Source organism: Neoarius graeffei, chromosome 24 (assembly GCF_027579695.1).
Source record: "Neoarius graeffei isolate fNeoGra1 chromosome 24, fNeoGra1.pri, whole genome shotgun sequence".
NCBI classification, from domain to species: Eukaryota; Metazoa; Chordata; class Actinopteri; order Siluriformes; family Ariidae; genus Neoarius; species Neoarius graeffei.
The window spans coordinates 44,864,130-44,883,579 of NC_083592.1; the positions used below are offsets into that span (position 1 = coordinate 44,864,130).

General features: G+C 41.7%; 1 protein-coding gene across 38 annotated transcripts in view; it reads left to right on the forward strand.

Moving 5' to 3' along the window:
• camk2b1 (calcium/calmodulin-dependent protein kinase (CaM kinase) II beta 1) overlaps window positions 1–19,450 on the forward strand; it is a 147,265-nt gene that overhangs the window by 114,837 nt on the left and 12,978 nt on the right. For 12 of the 38 annotated variants that reach the window (XM_060907320.1, XM_060907341.1, XM_060907331.1 and 9 more), the window contains one exon: window positions 12,399–12,443. The exons of 13 other annotated variants lie outside the window; for them this stretch is intronic. In XM_060907320.1, the coding sequence (XP_060763303.1) occupies window positions 12,399–12,443 (45 nt within the window). Of the gene's footprint in view, window positions 1–12,398; window positions 12,444–15,690; window positions 15,766–19,450 lie in introns of all 38 variants that reach the window. 13 more of the 38 variants (XM_060907316.1, XM_060907335.1, XM_060907323.1 and 10 more) reach the window with 2 other exon arrangements.

The following is a 19,450-nucleotide window of genomic DNA, read 5'->3' on the forward strand; positions in this document are numbered from 1 at the left end:
TTCTAGGAGAATAGTGTGAAAATGTTTCCCATTTATGTCTGTGGCAAATCTCAGCTAGTTCACTAGCACCTAACTAGCCATTTGTGATACCAGGAAGGTATGGGCGTGTTTCCAGTTTGCATATCATGTATATTTATTTATTGATCTTGGCCTTTTTTTTTTTATAACAGTAGAGGAATTGTGTGTTTGAAATTTGCACAGTATGATAGTTTACCACGTGGTCGGTTTCATGGCATTAATTGAGTATTGTCACGCTCCCGGGCTCATCCAACACTCAGGATTCCACTTCCCACAATCCCCCTCACACACCAGTCACTACCACGTGCACTCCGTCAGTCAACCCAAGGCAAGGCAAGTTTATTTATATAGCACATTTCATACACAATGGCAGTTCAATGTGCTTTACAGAAGTAAAAACAAAAACAATAAACAATAGAGAAATAAAATTACATAAAATAATTTTTATTCTAAAACAATTAATTAAAATAATTAAAAGAAATTAAAAGAAAATAATAAGAATTAAACAATAGTAAAAATAAAATAATAAAATGAAGTAGTAGTTCAAATAAGATGAGAAAGAAAAAAAAAAACCCAGCAGAATAGAATAAAGAATAAAATAGGATAAAGTTAAAGTAAATTTAAAACATGCAGAGAAGTAAAGATTATAAAGAATGTAAAGAAGACAATATTAATTATTTAACAGAAAGCATCTGAAAACAGCTTGGTCTTTAACCTAGATTTGAAGCTGCCAACAGCAGGAGCATTTTTAATGTCCTCTGACAGTTGGTTCCATAGCTGTACTGCATAGTAGCTAAAAGCTGCTTCACCACACTTTGTTTTAACAACTGGTTTTAATAGTAAATTTTTCTGTTTCGATCTGGTAGATCTGATTGGGTTAGGCCGCTGCAACATATCAGAGAGGTAATTGGGCCCTGTACCATTTAGAGATTTGTACACCAGCAGCAATACTTTAAAGTCAATTCTGAAGGGACCTTAGAATTGGAGTAATGTGCTCTGTTCTTTTTGTTCGTGTGAGAACCCTCGCTGCTGCATTTTGAACCAGCTGAAGTCGTTTGATGGTCTTTTTTGGCAAGCCTGTGAAAAGGCCATTGCAGTAATCAACCCTACTAGAGATGAAGGCATGTATTAGTTTTTCCAGATCATTTTTTGACATAAGTCCTCTTAGTTTGGAAATGTTTTTTAGGTGATAAAATGCCGTTTTAGTGATTGCTTTCATGCGACTGTCAAAGTTTAGCTCGCTGTCAATGAAAACACCAAAATTTTTAACCATTTCTTTAGTTTTAATCCCTTTTGTGTCAAGAATAGTGGTAATCCTGAGTCTTTCATCTTTTTTTCCAAATAGAATTACTTCTGTTTTATCTGTGTTCAGCTGAAGAAAATTTTGTGACATCCAGCTATTGATTTGATCGATACACTGGTAGAGACATTCAAGGGGGGCATAATCATTAGGTGATAGAGCAAAATAAATTTGGGTGTCATCTGCATAGCAGTGATACAAAATTGAATTTTTATTGATAATTTGCCCAAGTGGGAGCATATAAAGGTTGAAAAGTAATGGTCCAAGAATCGACCCCTGGGGGACACCACAGGTCAAAGACATTGACGTTGAGGAACAATTTCCCAGGGTAACAAAGAAGCTTCTATCTTTTAAGTATGATTTTAACCAATTGATAACTTTACCAGTCAATCCAACCCAGTGTTCAAGTCGATATAGCAGTATGTTGTGATCAACAGTATCAAAAGCTGCACTGAGGTCCAGTAATACCAGGACCGATGTTTTGCCTGCATCAGTATTAAGACGCATGTCATTTATAACTTTAATCAGCGCTGTTTCAGTGCTATGATTGGCACGAAATCCTGACTGAAAATTATCAAAACGGCTGTTTGATATCAAGAAGGCAGTTAATTGATTGAAGACAATTTTTTCCAGGATTTTCCCGATGAATGGTAGATTTGATATTGGCCTGTAGTTATTTAACACTGAAGGATCCAGATTATTTTTTTTAAGCCAGAGCCACTTCCTAGGAGTGGCTCCCCCGAGTTCTAATCACCATCACCTGTACCTTTTTGTTTATGTCTGTATTTATACCCCTTTGTTTGTTTTGTTCGTTGCACAGTATTGCCTCAACATTTCGTGAGCCTACTGAGCGTTATTATTCTGATTGATTACCTGTGTATGACCCTTTTTGCCTTCCGTTTTTTTCCCGTTTTGCCTAGCCCTTGTGTTTGTTCGCCCGTTTCTCTGGCTTCCCGGTTTTTCGATCATCGCCTGTTTCCCGATTACGATTTGCTGTGTTTTTTGATTGCCATATTTACTGATTCCCGGTTCTTGGACTCTTGCCCGTTTCCTGACTACGATTTGTCTCGCCCTCGTTACTGTCGTGGATCTCTCGGTATTGACCTGGCCTGGCTTTTCTTTTATACATTCTTTTTCTATTGTGCTCATTAAAACCTTGAGTTCTTTGACAATCCGCGAGCGTCTGGTTTGTCACAGCCGCGTTACATGCATTAAAAACTTGGCGCAAAATCATGTTTTCATTATGTGTGTCAGTCCACCAGATTTTCATACCAGATGCCCAGATTACACTGCGAAAAATTGAAAATTCTTTAATATTATTGAAATTATCTTGCTGTATGGACAGATCATTTTACTTGACAAGACATCTTAGAATAAATTGGTTTTAATTTAGAACTAGTTTTAATAATCTGAGTTGGTGTCTTGCATTCTTCTACACTGCAAAAAATGATATCTTGGCAAGTTAGAATATCTTGAATATAGTTGAAACGAGCTAGCATTTCCGATTAGAAGAAGAAGACAACTTTGAGATTATTAAAACTAGTTCTCGATTGTAACCAACTTATTCCAAGATGTCTTGTCAAGTAAAATGATCTGTCCATGCAGCAAGATAATTTCACTAGTAGTAAGGAATTTTCTCCTCAAATTCAGCTTTCAGTTTTTTGCAGCGTATGGATTTTGAGTTGTACCTGCTGCATTATACTATCAATCCTCCGTATGCAGGAAATGCAAACCAAAGTGAAATTGGACCAAGGGACGTTACTGTAAATCTGACATGAAATCATGTGCGCACAACCCAAAATGGTTAACTTTCCAGACAGAAAGCCTTCAAAATGTCCATGATGTTTCAGCTAGGTCTAAAGTGGACCAAAATGACACTACTTTTACTATGGATTTGCAAAACAGTTATAGGTAATTTTAATTTGATGCCTCATTGATTGGTTGGCACCATGCCAAATTCATTTTTGCCGCTGCCAGTTATGTCAGAATATTAGTCGCTGATGCTCTGTTTCTAACTTGTACAAAATGTTACCAACAAAGCTAGAACTATTGTTGATACAAGATAGTCAGTCATAATGTGTATTTATTCTTTCTAACCTCTGAACATGCAGTGTTGAAAACATGGAGACCAGGACTCCGAATCGGTCAGTACATGTACAATGAATGGACGCTGTCGAGCATTGACTCATTTCCGGTTCTGGACAGGAACTACAGTGCTGAGCGTAAATGAGTACACCCCCTTTGAAAAGTAACATTTTAAATAATCTCTCAATGAACACAAACAATTTCCAAAATGTTGACAAGACAAAGTTTAATATAACATCTGTTTAACTTATAACGTGAAAGTAAGGTTAATAATATAACTTGGATTACACATTTTTTCAGTTTTACTCAAATTAGGGTGGTGCAAAAATGATTACACCCCACAACAAAAACTACTACATCTAGTACTTTGTATGGCCTCCATGATTTTTAATGACAGCACCAAGTCTTCTAGGCATGGAATGAACAAGTTGGCGACATTTTGCAACATCAATCTTTTTCCATTCTTCAACAATGACCTCTTTTAGTGACTGGATGCTGGATGGAGAGTGATGCTCAACTTGTCTCTTCAGAATTCCCTGAAGAAAATAATTTCTTTACACCACAAAGGTGAAGGCTACAAGAAGATCAGCAAAGCTTGACTTATCACTCAGAATACTGTAGCAAAAGTGGTACAAAAATGTAAGAAAGATGGAACTGCAGCCATCTCACAGAGACGTCCCGGTCGTCCACGGAAGTTAACGCCTCGACAGGAGCGTCTTCTGATGAGAAGGGTTGAAGAAAATCGGCATGCAAGTTCACTGCAGTTATCTAAAGAAGTAGAAAGCCAAACTGGGGTGACTATTTCCCGTGACACAATACGGCATACACTGCAGAGGAATGGCATGCATGGATGCCGTCCACGAAAGAAGCCTCTCCTAAAGCCCAGGCACAAAAAAGCCCGCCTAGTGTTTGCCAGGGCCCATGCTGACAAAGATGAAGACTACTGGGACTCTATACTCTGGAGTGATGAGACCAAGATAAATGTTTTTGGAACTGATGGCTTCAAAACTGTATGGCGTCACAAAGGTGAGGAATACAAAGAAAAATGCCTGGTGCCTACAGTGAAACATGGTGGTGGCAGTGTCCTTATGTGGGGCTGCATGAGTGCTGCTGGTGTCGGGGAGCTGCGTTTCATTGATGGCATCATGAATTCACAGATGTATTGCTCCATACTGAAAGAGAAGATGCTACCATCACTCCGTGCCCTTGGTCGTCGTGCACTTTTCCAACATGATTAAACACGCATCTAAGGCCACTGTTGGATTTCTGAAGAAGAACAGGGTGAAAGTGATTCAGTGGCCAAGTATGTCTCCTGATCTGAACCCAATCGAACACCTATGGGGAATTCTGAAGAGACAAGTTGAGCATCACTCTCCATCCAGCATCCAGTCACTAAAAGAGGTCATTGTTGAAGAATGGAAAAAGATTGATGTTGCAAAATGTCGCCAACTTGTTCATTCCATGCCTAGAAGACTTGGTGCCGTCATTAAAAATCATGGAGGCCATACAAAGTACTAGATGTAGTAGTTTTTGTTGTGGGGTGTACTCATTTTTGCACCACCCTAATTTGAGTAAAACTGAAAAAATGTGTAATCTAAATTATATTATTAACCTTACTTTCACGTTATAAGTTAAACAGATGTTATATTAAACTTTGTCTTGTCAACATTTTGGAAATTGTGTTCACTGAGATATTGTTTAAAATGTTACTTTTCAAAGGGGGTGTGCTCATTTACGCTGAAAACTGTACATGGTAGTAATTTAAAACGAGTCCCCGTCTTGAGTCCTCTAGAACCAGCCTCAGTCCAACACAGTCATGGATGATGTTAAAAGTGGTAAATGGATCCCGTAGGGGTGCTATCGAGGTGATTAGTCATTGATAGTTACTAGATCAGCCAGCGAAAACGGTGCGAAATATCGCACGCTTTTCAACGTTGTTTCTACGCATTCTGCAAACGGAGCATCTGGTACAAAAATCCGATGACGCGACATGTATAAACTAAGAGTTTGTACCAAGTTATGGATATTCTTGGAGTGGCAGTAGAGGTAGCAGTGTAACGTGTTTACAACAATAGTGGATGATACAGCCAAAGAGATTTCAGAGTAGTTCACATGCGCAGGTAAAATAATGCAGCTTGCTGTAATGTAATTTTTAGAATATTGTGAAATCCTATATTTTTTGGAAAGTCGCAACTGGGCATGAAAGAGATGAGAACCACCGGAGTAAGGAACTGGTATATGGTAATAGACCGTTTCTTAAAAAAGCCAGTGGTGAGGGTAAAATCTGACTTGTCAACCTGGACACTGAACTTGCAGCATGAACCAAACCCAGCGGATCTCTGTGTGCAATCAGGATGCCGAGTTTGTCTCAGGGTGTTTTTCAGAAACTGTAGGTCTTTAAATGCGTGTCTTCATTCCCGAGAGAAGCGGTGCTCTTTTTGCCTTATTCCAATGCTTACTGTTTATAAAATTTTTCCTTTGGCATATTTTCATTTAATATGTCGGCGTTTTTTCATCCACATCAAGTCGTACACAAGAAATGCACTGAAACATAGTGGATATATCATAAGAATAATCAGGTTTGATGCGAGTTTGCATTTATTTTATAAAACCGGCCTGTCGAGAGACAGCTGGACGGTGAGTGTGTTTGCAGTAATGAATGTGTAATGATCTGCTGCAGTAGTTGATGTTGATGCCCTGGATTAATGCAGAGGAGTGTTTCAGGGTGAACTCTGAACCTTCAGCAAGTCAGCTCACATAAACACAGACGCACATGCGTGCACGCACTGCTGCAAAGCCTCGGAAGGCTCGTGCTTGAGTATCACGGCGTGAACTCTGCTTGGAAGAATGACGAGCACTCAGACTTGTACAGCCACACCAACACGTGGTGTAATACATCAGCATATTTTTAGGATCTCTCATAGTTGCCCTTTAATGCTGTGTGTGTTGCTTCGCCTGCTTGTTGGTGCAGATAGGTTTACCCAACCCATACAGAACAAGCCTTTTTACCCACTGATACTGTATGGTGCCCCTTCAGGTCGATTCATTAGAGCTGACTCAATCTGATCCCTAGATATCTCATCTCATCTCATTATCTCTAGCCGCTTTATCCTTCTACAGGGTCGCAGGCAAGCTGGAGCCTATCCCTAGGCTGACACTTGCACGACTTTTGGCCACGATTTTGTCGTGGCAAGTCGTGCCATTTTGGGGCACGAACTGGGAGGCTCCCGCACTGTTCACGACTAGTTCACGCATAGTTCACGACGAGTTCACGAATGCATGCCCGTCCACATTCACGAACTGGCACGACGAGTTCATGCATAGTTTGCGCATAGTTTACGCACTTCCCGCATTGGCACGACGAGTTTGCGCAATTCGGACGGTGTCGTGCCGACTTGGGCACGCCTGTGTCATGCACAACCTCATCCTCATCAGATACCCACACGCAATTTCAGAAGTGGACCGCGAAGATCCGGACACACATGATCTGATCCCTGGTGGATGGAGGACTGACCGACACCTGCAGGGGCTGCTGCCTCTAACCGGCCATCATACCCAGAAGGATGCAAAGGATCAGCGAGACTACCTGTCACATTACTACATGTCCCCTGCTGGTGCTGTCCCTTGGCAAGAAAGGATGGTAGTAGCTTCATGAGCTGCATCCACAGTTGTTCCATTTTTGAAATAAAAGAAACGAAACTCCCCCCCCCCCCCCCCCCCCCCCCCAAAAAAAAAAAGTAATGAAGGAATAGAAAATAAAAGACATTAAAGAAAAAAGCAAGAAAAAAAATTGCGAATGGCGAGAAGTGTCTGGGAAGCCCTATATATACCCCCGCACCGACGCGAGCGCCATTGTCGCACAGTAGTCGTGAACTCGTCGTGAACTGCTCGTGCCATGCGCAAACTGTTCGTGAAGTGCGTAAACTAGTCGTGAACTGCTTGTGCCATCAATGCGTGACCGTGTCAGTGGGAAGGCACGGCCACGCTGCGACGCGCACCAATTTGTGAACATGTCGTGAACGCAGGGGTGATAGCGTTCCGGTGCCGCGCCGGATTTCCGGCGTACCGTGGCTGGGGAAAAAAAAAAAAAAAAATCTAGTTCGCCCATTGTCCTGTGTCATTCTGAGATGCGCAGATAGACAGTAAAGGGAATTCGGAATTCCCTTTACTGTCTATCTGCGCATCTCAGAATGACACAGGACAATGGGCGAACTACATTTTTTTTTTTTTTTCCCCAGCCACGGTACGCCGGAAATCCGGCGCGGCGCCGGAACACTATCACCCCTGTGAACTACTCGTGAACTCGACGTGAGCTGTTCATGAACTATTCGTGGCAGTTCGTGACAGTCGTGGCATGGCGCGCACTTCCACGCACTGGCACGCATCCTCCCGCATCGTCCCGACGAGATCACGAACAGTTTGCGCATAGTTCATGACCCGGTCGCGAAATTTTGTCGTGACCAAAATTTTGAACATTTCAAAATTCTCGTCCTGACATGGCACGCAGTCACGATGGGTTTACGCACACTTCACGCCAGTTTACGACTAGTTTGCGCACTGGCACGACTCGAGTCGTGCCAATGCGTGCCACGGAATCGTGCAAGTGTCAGCCTAGCCTATCCCAGCTGACTACGGGCGAAAGGCGGGGTACACCCTGGACAAGTCGCCAGGCCATCACAGGGCTGACACATAGACACAGACAACCATTCACACTCACATTCACACCTACGGTCAATTTAGAGTCACCAGTTAACCTAACCTGCATGTCTTTGGACTGTGGGGGAAACCGGAGCACCCGGAGGAAACCCACGCGGACACGGGGAGAACATGCAAACTCCGCACAGAAAGGCCCTCGCCAGCCACGGGGCTCGAACCCGGACCTTCTTGCTGTGAGGCGACAGCGCTAACCACTACACCACCGTGCCGCCCATCCCTAGATATTCATCTCATCTCATCTCATTATCTCTAGCCGCTTTATCCTTCTACAGGGTCGCAGGCAAGCTGGAGCCTATCCCAGCTGACTACGGGCGAAAGGCGGGGTACACCCTGGACAAGTCGCCAGGTCATCACAGGGCTGACACATAGACACAGACAACCATTCACACTCACACCTATGGTCAATTTAGAGTCACCAGTTAACCTAACCTGCATGTCTTTGGACTGTGGGGGAAACCGGAGCACCCGGAGGAAACCCACGCGGACACGGGGAGAACATGCAAACTCCACACAGAAAGGCCCTCGCCGGCCCTGGGGCTCGAACCCAGGACCTTCTTGCTGTGAGGCGACAGCGCTAACCACTACACCACCGTGCCGCCCATCCCTAGATATATTTAATTAAATCTTAGTGACAAGTGTGCACTGTTGATGCACCAGAAGTAAGTGTCTCCCATTGAATCTTTGAACATTTTTTTTTTCCTGTATAGGAAATATGCAGGAGGTATTTTATTGTATTATTTCATTTCAAAAGGTCAAAAAATATAACTTAAAGGGCATATTCTGGACCAATTTTGGGTTTTTTTTATATGAAGGAATGTCCCTTTACACACTCATCCAGAAGAGTAATTTTGCACAAGGCCATGTGTCTACAGCAGAAAAAAATAAAATAACAAAACACGTCTGGAAAAATCCCAAGGGAGTCTGGAGCCAGAATCGTGATGTTATCTGTGGAAGCACCAGCAGGCTGCGCGAGCTTTACACGGTTTCAGTGCACAGCCTGTGTAGACCAAGCGCTCCCATTTCTCTCTCATTGTCCGGTCTTTTGGGAAACGATGAGTACTAATCCCATCAAGATTGGTGTTGCTACACCCTCCTACGATACATCTGTTAACCATTTTAATAATTACGTGATAACGTTGAAGAAATTTGCAGAAAACCACCAGGTCGTTTTCTCATAAACAAACCAGCGCTGACGTAGGATTCAGAAGGAGGCGTCCCACACGTGACGTCACGAAAATCAATGTTTCCCGGGAAATTCAAATGCCAAGTTTTTTTCAGAGGCGGACCAATTCGCCTCAAATGGCTTGATTTCAAATGAATTTTTCTGGTATTGCGCATGGTAAAAAAAAAATTGAAGAAAATGCAGAATGTTACAGATATTTGACCAAAGTTTAATATAAAATAGGAGAATTACATTGATCTTGCTCCTGAATTTACCCGTGATATGCACTTTAAAGCGTCATTGACAAAACAGATGAAAATCATTATCAGCGTCTGGAGCATGGTTCGGAACACAGGCGGACAATGTTCAGCTGGGATAATCAATATAACATCGAAAACATGAACACGCAAAAAAGCACAGAGACTGAAGACAAGGTCGGGGGGGAAAAGACAATCGATGAGACGTTTCACGCTGATAGATCAGGGTATACAGTAAATGGACATACTAATTAAGGGCTTAGGACAGCACAGGTGAACACAGTTGGGTCACATATCGTAAACAGGACAGAGTTGGCTACAGGACTGAAGAGAAACTAAAGCAGATGGTAACGTAAACACAAGTACATGACATGAATTCAAAATAAAACTTCACAAGGGCAGCACTCGTCACACTTGGAAACGTGCCGTGTGCTGATCGGAGGAATTCGTCATTCTTGCACTTTCTTCTAGACATATTATGTCGAGTGTTTTTTGTTTGTTTGTTTGTTTTAAATTTGAGTGAAAAGTCACCTTTATTGCCTAAAAAAATGGTTGCCAATAAATCTAGCCAGCTAACATAACTACCTAATGTTTTCAGAGAAAGCTGCTTCGTTAAACTATCTAATGATTTGTTAAACATGAGCTTAAAGGTCGTGTCAAATATTTTCTTTACTTTTAGAGCCAGGAAATAAAACTTTGCATGGAAACTAGTACATGAACTACATTATGAAATGATGGCACACCTTCACATTTCTGTTATATTTTATATCTAAAAAAACTGTTTTAGAGTGAGGATCAGTTCGACAGCCTGGTAGCTTTACATAGCTCTATTAGTTTTAGGGCATGTTTCACGGGTGGCATGCTGATGCAGTAGTTAGGACTGATGCCTCACAGCAAGAAGGTTCTGAAGTTGAACCTACTGGGTGATTGGGGCCTTTCTGTGTAGACTTTGCGTGTTCTCTGGGTGCCCCAGTTTCCTCCCACAGTCCAAACACATGCGGATTAGGTCAACTGGCTACTCTAAATTGCCCATAGGTGTGAGTGTGGGTGTGAATATCTGTTTGTCCGCGTTAGCCCTACGATAGATGGATGACCTCTCGCCCAAAGTCAGCTGGGATTGGCTCCAGCTCCTTCGTGACCCTCGGTAGGATAAGCGGTATAGATGATGGATGGATGGACATGATCCATGTCAGCAATAACACATACCACGGTGTGAAATGACCCAGTGTGCAACATTTTAAGTTGGCTTGTGATGTTAAAGAGAAACCAGAAAGATCCAAGTCATCCGTCCTGAATACTTTCCCACGGTGGAAAATTTACTGTTACAAAATGCTGACGCTGGAGACTCCTTCCATAAATGAAAAATAAACATCTCCTTAATGACAATAATTTAATCCAAATATTATTAGCATTAGATAGTCCACTATACAAGTCCTTGTGAATGAGCTGTTACTATAGAAACAGTTATGTATTATGTGTTAGAACAAGCGCATTAATATCTCATCTCATTCATCTCATTATCTGTAGTCGCTTTATCCTGTTCTACAGGGTCGCAGGCAAGCTGGAGCCTATCCCAGCTGACTACGGGCGAAAGGCGGGGTACACCCTGGACAAGTCGCCAGCTCATCACAGGGCTGACACATAGACACACACACAACCATTCACACTCACACCTACGGTCAATTTAGAGTCACCAGTTAACCTAACCTGCATGTCTTTGGACTGTGGGGGAAACCGGAGCACCCGGAGGAAACCCACGCGGACACGGGGAGAACATGCAAACTCTGCACAGAAAGGCCCTCGCCGGCCACGGGGCTCGAACCCGGACCTTCTTGCTGTGAGGCGACAGCGCTAACCACTACACCACCGTGCCGCCGCGCATTAATATAAACCTGTGATTTAAATCACAGCAGGGGCTACTGTCAGAGTAGACCAATCAGATTTGAGAATTCAACAGCGCTGTAGTCTAAAATATTGTAGTATGTTAAGCCTACTTGCCACACTGTGAGTTACAGTCAGAGACTTGTGCTGATGGAGGCAGAGGGTGTGAGGTCAGAGCTCCCGGATGCTCAGAGGCTTAGGAAATTTTTAAGCTGCAAACATAATTCCTGTGCTGCCTGGCAACCAATAAGACAGCAGCTCCTCTCCGAACTGCTATCTTCTATCCAGGACATTAGGAATGCCTCATTGATGTGCAGTGAAACAGAGAGATGATATTTATAAAGTCTTTTTGCAAATGTGTGTAGTGATTTCAGATGTGGCTACAGAATGCATAGTGTTTGTTCTTTGTTCATTTTTAGCCAGCATCCAGCTCCTCCCCCTCTCCCAACTCCACCCCCAGGTATCACCGGTGGTCAGTTGCCCAGAGCGACGGTTGTCATGCCAATGACAGCATCATACTTTAAAAGGCGACTAATTGCTGATTGGTCATTGGAGAAATATGACTTCCTGGGGATTAGTGAGGAAAGGAGAGCTAGGAGATGATCTCTGACGCAAACCACAAAAGAAAAGTTTAATAGATCAGATCGAACCGAAGCAAATCCGATCCTGCTCTGCCATGACTGTAGTGGCAGGGGTAATAAATCTCTCACCTTAAACGAATCCAGTGTCCAAATTGGCAGATTAGTATTATTAACTTTAAGTCTGTGTTATAGTTATAACAGTTGTTTGGATGTATGAAAAGACTGAAAGTTTGACAGATCCTCAATCAGTCTTTGTTACGATGTGCATTTTTTTATTCCATTTTTGACAATGTTCAACACCCATCCACCCCCGTGCTTTTGTTCTCATCTTTGTCATCCTTTTTCCTCCCTGTTATTTCACATCCCTCATCCATTCTTTTCCTCCTATGTGTCTTTAGGAAGCTCAGACCACTGTTATACATAATCCATTGGATGGAGTTAAGGTATCACCCCCAACAAAGGCTGCTTCTTCTATTCCCCCCCCCCCCCCCCCCCCCCATGCTCCATTTTTCATTTAACCATCTTCTGTTTGATTTTCATGTGCACTTGATTTCTCTGAGCATTTTGGCTTTTCTTTGATGTGTTCTGTAAAAGATGCTGCTTCTCAGGCGAGCATGAGTTAAACTAGTGTGATCTGGTCTAATAATATCCTTGAAATGGTGTTTTGTGATGTTCAGTAAGTTCTCGCATGCCTATTAGAGCCTGTTTAAATCATTTTAGTTGCTCAGGATTTATAAGCATGTATGTTTGCAAGAGGCTCTTGAATTCTTATGTACACAGAAAAATCTTGATTTGTACATAAGGTGTGTGAGATACAGAGATCAACAGTTGGCAGGGAATAAGTATCCTGGCATCTTCTTGCTGAGAGTCTGCATTCAAATCCACTGAAGTGTTTAAAGCGGCCATCTCGTGGTGATGTTTAGAAGTGCACGGTTTCAACCTGCATTGCGACTCTCGTTTGAAATTCCCAAGAAGCTGCTTTCATTATTTTTCCCACTTTAAACACATCAGGAAATTTTAGTTTAGTTTATTGGTCCTGTCCTAATTAATGAAAGAGAAGCTACGAATTAGTTTTGTGTGGGAATGTAGCAGAATTGTCAGATGATGTGGCATAAAAAAAAAAAAAAGTAGACCTAGAACATTTTGTTTCAGCTGTTGAATATCCTCACATATCAGATCAGGACACATGGTTAACAAAATACAAAAGGTGTAGATAAAGACAGGCCACTATAGAGCCGAGCCAGGTGTACAGCACGCAATTGCGTTTGCTTTCGCAGCATACAGTTAACCATTACAACTCTGATCTAGAATTAACAGTCGGACAAAACCTTGCCAAAGTTTTACTCGTCATCCATATGACTGACCACACATCCCTTAACTGGTCAAATTGCCCCGACCAATAAAATGTAGTTATAACCTAAATAAGTTATAGTGCAGCTTCACAAAGACATGGTTTTTTATTTGTTTTGTTTTTTTTTTTCCTTTTTTCACAAATCAAATCAGGCAGCTCAAATCAGATTTCTTGACTTATTCAATTTACGCATAAAAGATTCCATGTAGTTTGATTTTTCTTTTTCAATTCGATTCATGCCACATTTCTATGAACGTTCAAATCAGATTTTAGGTCATGCAATTAATTTTGACCAGTCAAATTGAATTTGGGGGTCGTTTTTGGTTTCGTCATTCAGTGTGCAGTGGTTTTTAATATTTAGAAATGTGCAGGAAAAAAAAAGCATCACAGCAGGTTGGAGCAACAAAACAGTGGTCTGTCTTTGTTTAAACACTTTTTTTTTTTTTTTTCATGGTTTAGTTCTACCGTGAGTTGGCCTAGTGGTTACCGTGTCCGCCTCTCGATCGGGAGATCGCGAGTTTTACTCACGGTCGGGTCATACCAAAAACTATCATAAAAATGACGCCGTCTGGCAAGGCATGTTGCAATACAGATCGAGTTGGGAGTCAAACTCTCGCGGTTACCAGAGGACTAGCCCCCCACTGTAACCCTAATTATGTAATAGGCAAGAGGCCGAGGGCTACGAAACGGAGATCGGTGCCGCCCTATGCGCCACATGGCGTGGGAAGGGACATTTGATTTGATGTTTTAGTTCTAGTTCAGAACCCTAACTAGAACTGACCAATAATTAATAATACATCTGTAGTGAAATCTCCATGTTGATAGCGAGTCAGTTAAATAAGAATTAAATTACACGTTTTAATTTTGGTTGCTCGTATCATTTTTAGCCATAGAAACCTTATGCATGCCTGTGCTTGACTGTTTTCATCACTCCATGCTCTTCTAGAGAGGTGTATAGTTTATGGGGATGGTAAAAGGAAAGAAAAGAGGCAGTTTCTGGATTATCTAATCGTACCGTCCCAGATACTGACGGCTCAGTTGGCCTATTTACAGCAGCTTCTAGTGAGTGTCCTTGATGATCACTGTAGCTCGGCCATGACGGAAGCGTTTTTCCTCTCCTCTCCTCTCAGGTGACCTCCACCTCCTCTCTGCTCTCCTGACATCAATATGTCATTGCTTCTTCCTCTTCCACGCTCCTTTTTCTTTACTCTTTTCCTCGCTCTCAGTTCTCATGTAATTATTTGCTGAAGAAAGCTGAAAGGAGGCCAGTGAGTAGTTGAAGCTGCTCTGTTCCTTTACAGCCCATTTAATTTATCACATGGGTTTATAAATGGCCACGGCTATGTTTACACACACAGATCCTAATGAATTCGTTGCCGATCAGAACGGAAATCTTCATTTGCAAGAATGTTACATCACCTGTCAAATTTTTGCACACGCAAGGAGCACTGTGCGTGCGAGTCCTGTCAGAGTTTACAGCACTATTTAGTTAGACCTAGCTCAGCTCGTAAAGAGGTTTTAATCACCTTGCTTATGTTTACAACAAATCTTGATGTTATAAGCAAACATACTATGAGGGGATAAGAATTTGTCCTTGACAGTATTCTGATTTAAAATTTCAGCTGAATAGCTTTTTCTTGAGAGGACTTAAATTGTTTAGCATGGTTTAACACTGGTTTCATCACTGTATCTTTTTTTTTTTGCAGCTCTGATGTTGATCAGAGAGTATTTAAGCAATATCGCATGAGCAAGAGTGCGGTTATGCTGAACATCGGCCGAAATCACACTCCTGAAAGCGAGGTGTGGTTAAATAGTCAGACTTTGGGGTTTGTATTGTGCTTTTCTGCTGAGATGCACTGAAGTTTGTAGTTATGCAGGACTTTTGTATGTCCGTTTGCTTTCTGAAATGCAGTTTTACACTGTGATGGTATTTTATATGCAAGATCATAACATAAATCCACGGTTCTGGCAGCAGCAGTGTGCGACACCGCACCCGAGCAACAAGCAACATTTAAACTGAGAGTTTCTCAGCTCTATGCAAATTAGTGTGAAGAAGTGTGAAAAAAGTAAACGCTAAGGATCCCATGGTGTGGGTTGGAAATGTCTCGCAAGTTTAGTTGTACTTGGCCCTGATTCAACAGCTCAGGAATAATAGAAAATCAATTACTGGTGGTTTCTGATATTGAACTTCAACGTAAAATAGATTTTAAAACGAGAGTAACCAGTCATGTGACGATGTATTGTGTGATGATAAATTGTGATACAAATTTATGATGATTCGAATTGATGAAATAAAAAATTAATCACGATTATCAAGCTGCGTAATCTGTTTTTCCTAGCTGCAGTTGCGTTGTGAAGACAGCATAGGGCGGAATTACATAAATGACGGGAATGCACGTGACTTCACCATAGGTGTAAGTAACAGTTCTAATACTGCAAAAACGCACAAAACATCTTGAATTAAAATGGGAAAGAGCTGTTGTGCGACTGACTACAAATAGATTTAACAAAAAATGCTGCTCTGTTTTTACAGACTGCTGAAAGGTGAAGAAAAATGGAGGAAATGTTCATAACTTAATAACAAAGGCCTTTTCTTAATATAATAAACTTTTTTCATTTTTAATAAAAGGGATATTTTAATTACTAGGCTATTATATTTATTTTACTCCATCTTTTACAAATGTAGTGTAAATAATTATTGTTGGTTATTTTAAAAAATGTAACAAGGTTTTATTTAATTTAACAAAATGAATAAGTTGATCAAGAATAGGAAAATAAATGTTGCATTTTTTTTTTTAGTAATAGAATTTTGTTCATTTAAATTTTTTTTTTCTTTTCAAAAATATGGTGGGAAAATCAAATCATGAGCCCAGTATGACTCGAATCATGAATTGGTTGAATCATTGCATGCCTAAGAGCAACACGATGACATGTTCCGAACAGTCCACATCCACACACTCAGGAGATGAACTGCATGTGACAAGAACCATTTGCTAATTAGCATACCTCATTTATCACCAAGACTACACAAAAAATGTACATGGAAAAAGTCATTCAATTATCCAATCAGCCAATCATGTAGCAACAGCAGCACAGTGCATAAAGTCATGCAGATACAGCTTGAGAGCTTAATTTTCACATCAACCCGATGTGGTCTGCTGCTGTTGTAGCCCATCTACCTCGAGCTTCAAAAGTGCTGTGCATTGTGAGACGCTTTTCTCCTTGCCACAGTTGTAAAGCGTGGGTACAGTGGTGCTTGAAAGTTTGTGAACCCTTTAGAATTTTCTATATTTCTGCATAAATATGACCTAAAACATTAGATTTTCACACAAGTCCTAAAAGTAGATAAAGAGAACCCAGTTAAACAAATGAGACAAAAATATTGGTCATTTATTCATTGAGGAAAATGATCCAATATTACATACAGTGGGGCAAAAAAGTATTTAGTCACTCAGTCACCAGTTGTGCAAGTTCTCCCACTTAAAAAGATGAGAGAGGCCTGTAATTTTCATCATAGGTACACTTCAACTATGAGAGACAAAATGAGAAAATAAATCCAGAAAATCACTTTGTCTGATTTTTAAAATAATTTATTTGCAAATTATAGTGGAAAATAAGTATTTGGTCAATAACAAAAGTTCATCTCAATACTTTGTTATATACCCTTTGTTGGCAATTACAGAGATCAAATGTTTTCTGTAAGTCTTCACAAGGTTTTCACACACTGTTGCTGGTATTTTGGCCCATTCCTCCATGCAGATCTCCTCTAGAGCAATGTTTTGGGGCTGTCGCTGGGCAACACGGACTTTCAACTCCCTCCAAAGATTTTCTATGGGGTTGAGATCTGGAGACTGGCTAGGCTAGGCCACTCCAGGACCTTGAAATGGTTCTTACGAAGCCACTCCTTTGTTTCCCGGGCGGTGTGTTTGGGATCATTGTCATGCTGAAAGACCCAGCCACGTTTCATCTTCAATGCCCTTGCTGATGGAAGGAGGTTTTCACTCAAAATCTCACGATACATGGCCCCATTCATTCTTTCCTTTACACGGATCAGTCGTCCTGGTCCCTTTGCAGAAAAACAGCCCCAAAGCATGATGTTTCCACCCCCATGCTTCACAGTAGGTATGGTGTTCTTTGGATGCAACTCGGCATTCTTTCTCCTCCAACCACGACAAGTTGAGTTTTTACCAAAAAGTTCTATTTTGGTTTCATATGACATTCTCCCCGTCCTCTTCTGGATCATCCAAATGCTCTCTAGCAAACTTCAGATGGGCCTGGACATGTACTGGCTTAAGCAGGGGGACACGTCTGGCACTGCAGGATTTGAGTCCCTGGTGGCGTAGTGTGTTACTGATGGTAGCCTTTGTTACTTTGGTCCCAGCTCTCTGCAGGTCATTCACTAGGTCCCCCCCGTGTGGTTCTGGGATTTTTGCTCACCGTTCTTGTGATCATTTTGACCCCACGGGGTGAGATCTTGCGTGGAGCCCCAGATCGAGGGAGATTATCAGTGGTCTTGTATGTCTTCCATTTTCTAATAATTGCTCCCACAGTTGATTTCTTCACACCAAGCTGCTTACCTATTGCAGATTCAGTCTTCCCAGCCTGGTGCAGGTCTACAGTTTTGTTTCTGGTGTCCTTTGACAGCTCTTTGGTCTTGGCCATAGTGGAGTTTGGAGTGTGACTGTTTGAGGTTGTGGACAGGTGTCTTTTATACTGATAACGAGTTCAAACAGGTGCCATTAATACAGGTAACGAGTGGAGGACAGAGGAGCCTCTTAAAGAAGTTGTTACAGGTCTGTGAGAGCCAAAAATCTTGCTTGTTTGTAGGTGACCAAATACTTACTTTACCGAGGAATTTACCAATTAATTCATTAAAAATCTTACAATGTGATTTCCTGGATTCTTTCCCCCCATTCTGTCTCTCATAGTTGAAGTGTACCTATGATGAAAATTACAGGCCTCTCTCATCTTTTTAAGTGGGAGAACTTGCACAATTGGTGGCTGACTAAATACTTTTTTGCCCCAATGTATCTGTGAGTGGCAAAAGTATGTGAACCTTTGCTTTCAGTATCTGGTGTGACCCCCTTGTGCAGCAATAACTGCAACTAAACATTTCCGGTAACTGTTGATCAGTCCTGCACACCGGCTTGGAGGAATTTTAGTCCATTCCTCCATACAGAACAGCTTCAATTCTGGGATGTTGGTGGGTTTCCTCACATGAACTGCTCGCTTCAGGTCCTTCCACAGCATTTCAATTGGATTAAGGTCAGGACTTTGACTTAGCCATTCCAAAACGTTAACTTTTATTCTTCTTTAACCATTCTTTGGTAGAACGACTTGTGTGCTTAGGGTCGTTGTCTTGCTGCATGACCCACCTTCTTTTGAGATTCAGTTCATGGACAGATGTCCTGACATTTTCCTTTAGAATTCGCTGGTATAATTCAGAATTCATTGTTCCATCAATGATGGCAAGCCGTCCTGGCCCAGATGCAGCAAAACAGGCCAAAACCATGATACTACCACCACCATGTTTCACAGATGGGATAAGGTTCTTATGCTGGAATGCAGTGTTTTCATTTCTTCAAACATAACGCTTCTCATTTAAACCAAAAAGTTCTATTTTGGTCTCACCTGTCCACAAAACATTTTTCCAATAGCCTTCTGGCTTGTCCATGTGATCTTTAGCAAACTGCAGACGAGCAGCAATGTTCTTTTTGGAGAGCCGTGGCTTTCTCTTTGCAACCCTGCCATGCACACCACCATTGTTGTTCAGTGTTCTCCTAATGGTGGACTCATGAACATTAACATTAGCCAATGTGAGAGAGGCCTTCAGTTGCTTAGAAGTTACCCTGGGGTCCTTTGTGACCTCGCCGACTATTACACACCTTGCTCTTGGAGTGATCTTTGTTGGTGGACCACTCCTGGGGAGGGTAACAATGGTCTTGAATTTCCTCCATTTGTACACAATCTGTTTGACTGTGGATTGGTGGAGTCCAAACTCTTTAGAGATGGTTTTGTAACCTATTCCAGCCTGATGAGCATCAACAACACTTTTTTCTGAGATCCACTCACAGATATGTAATATTGGATGATTTTCCT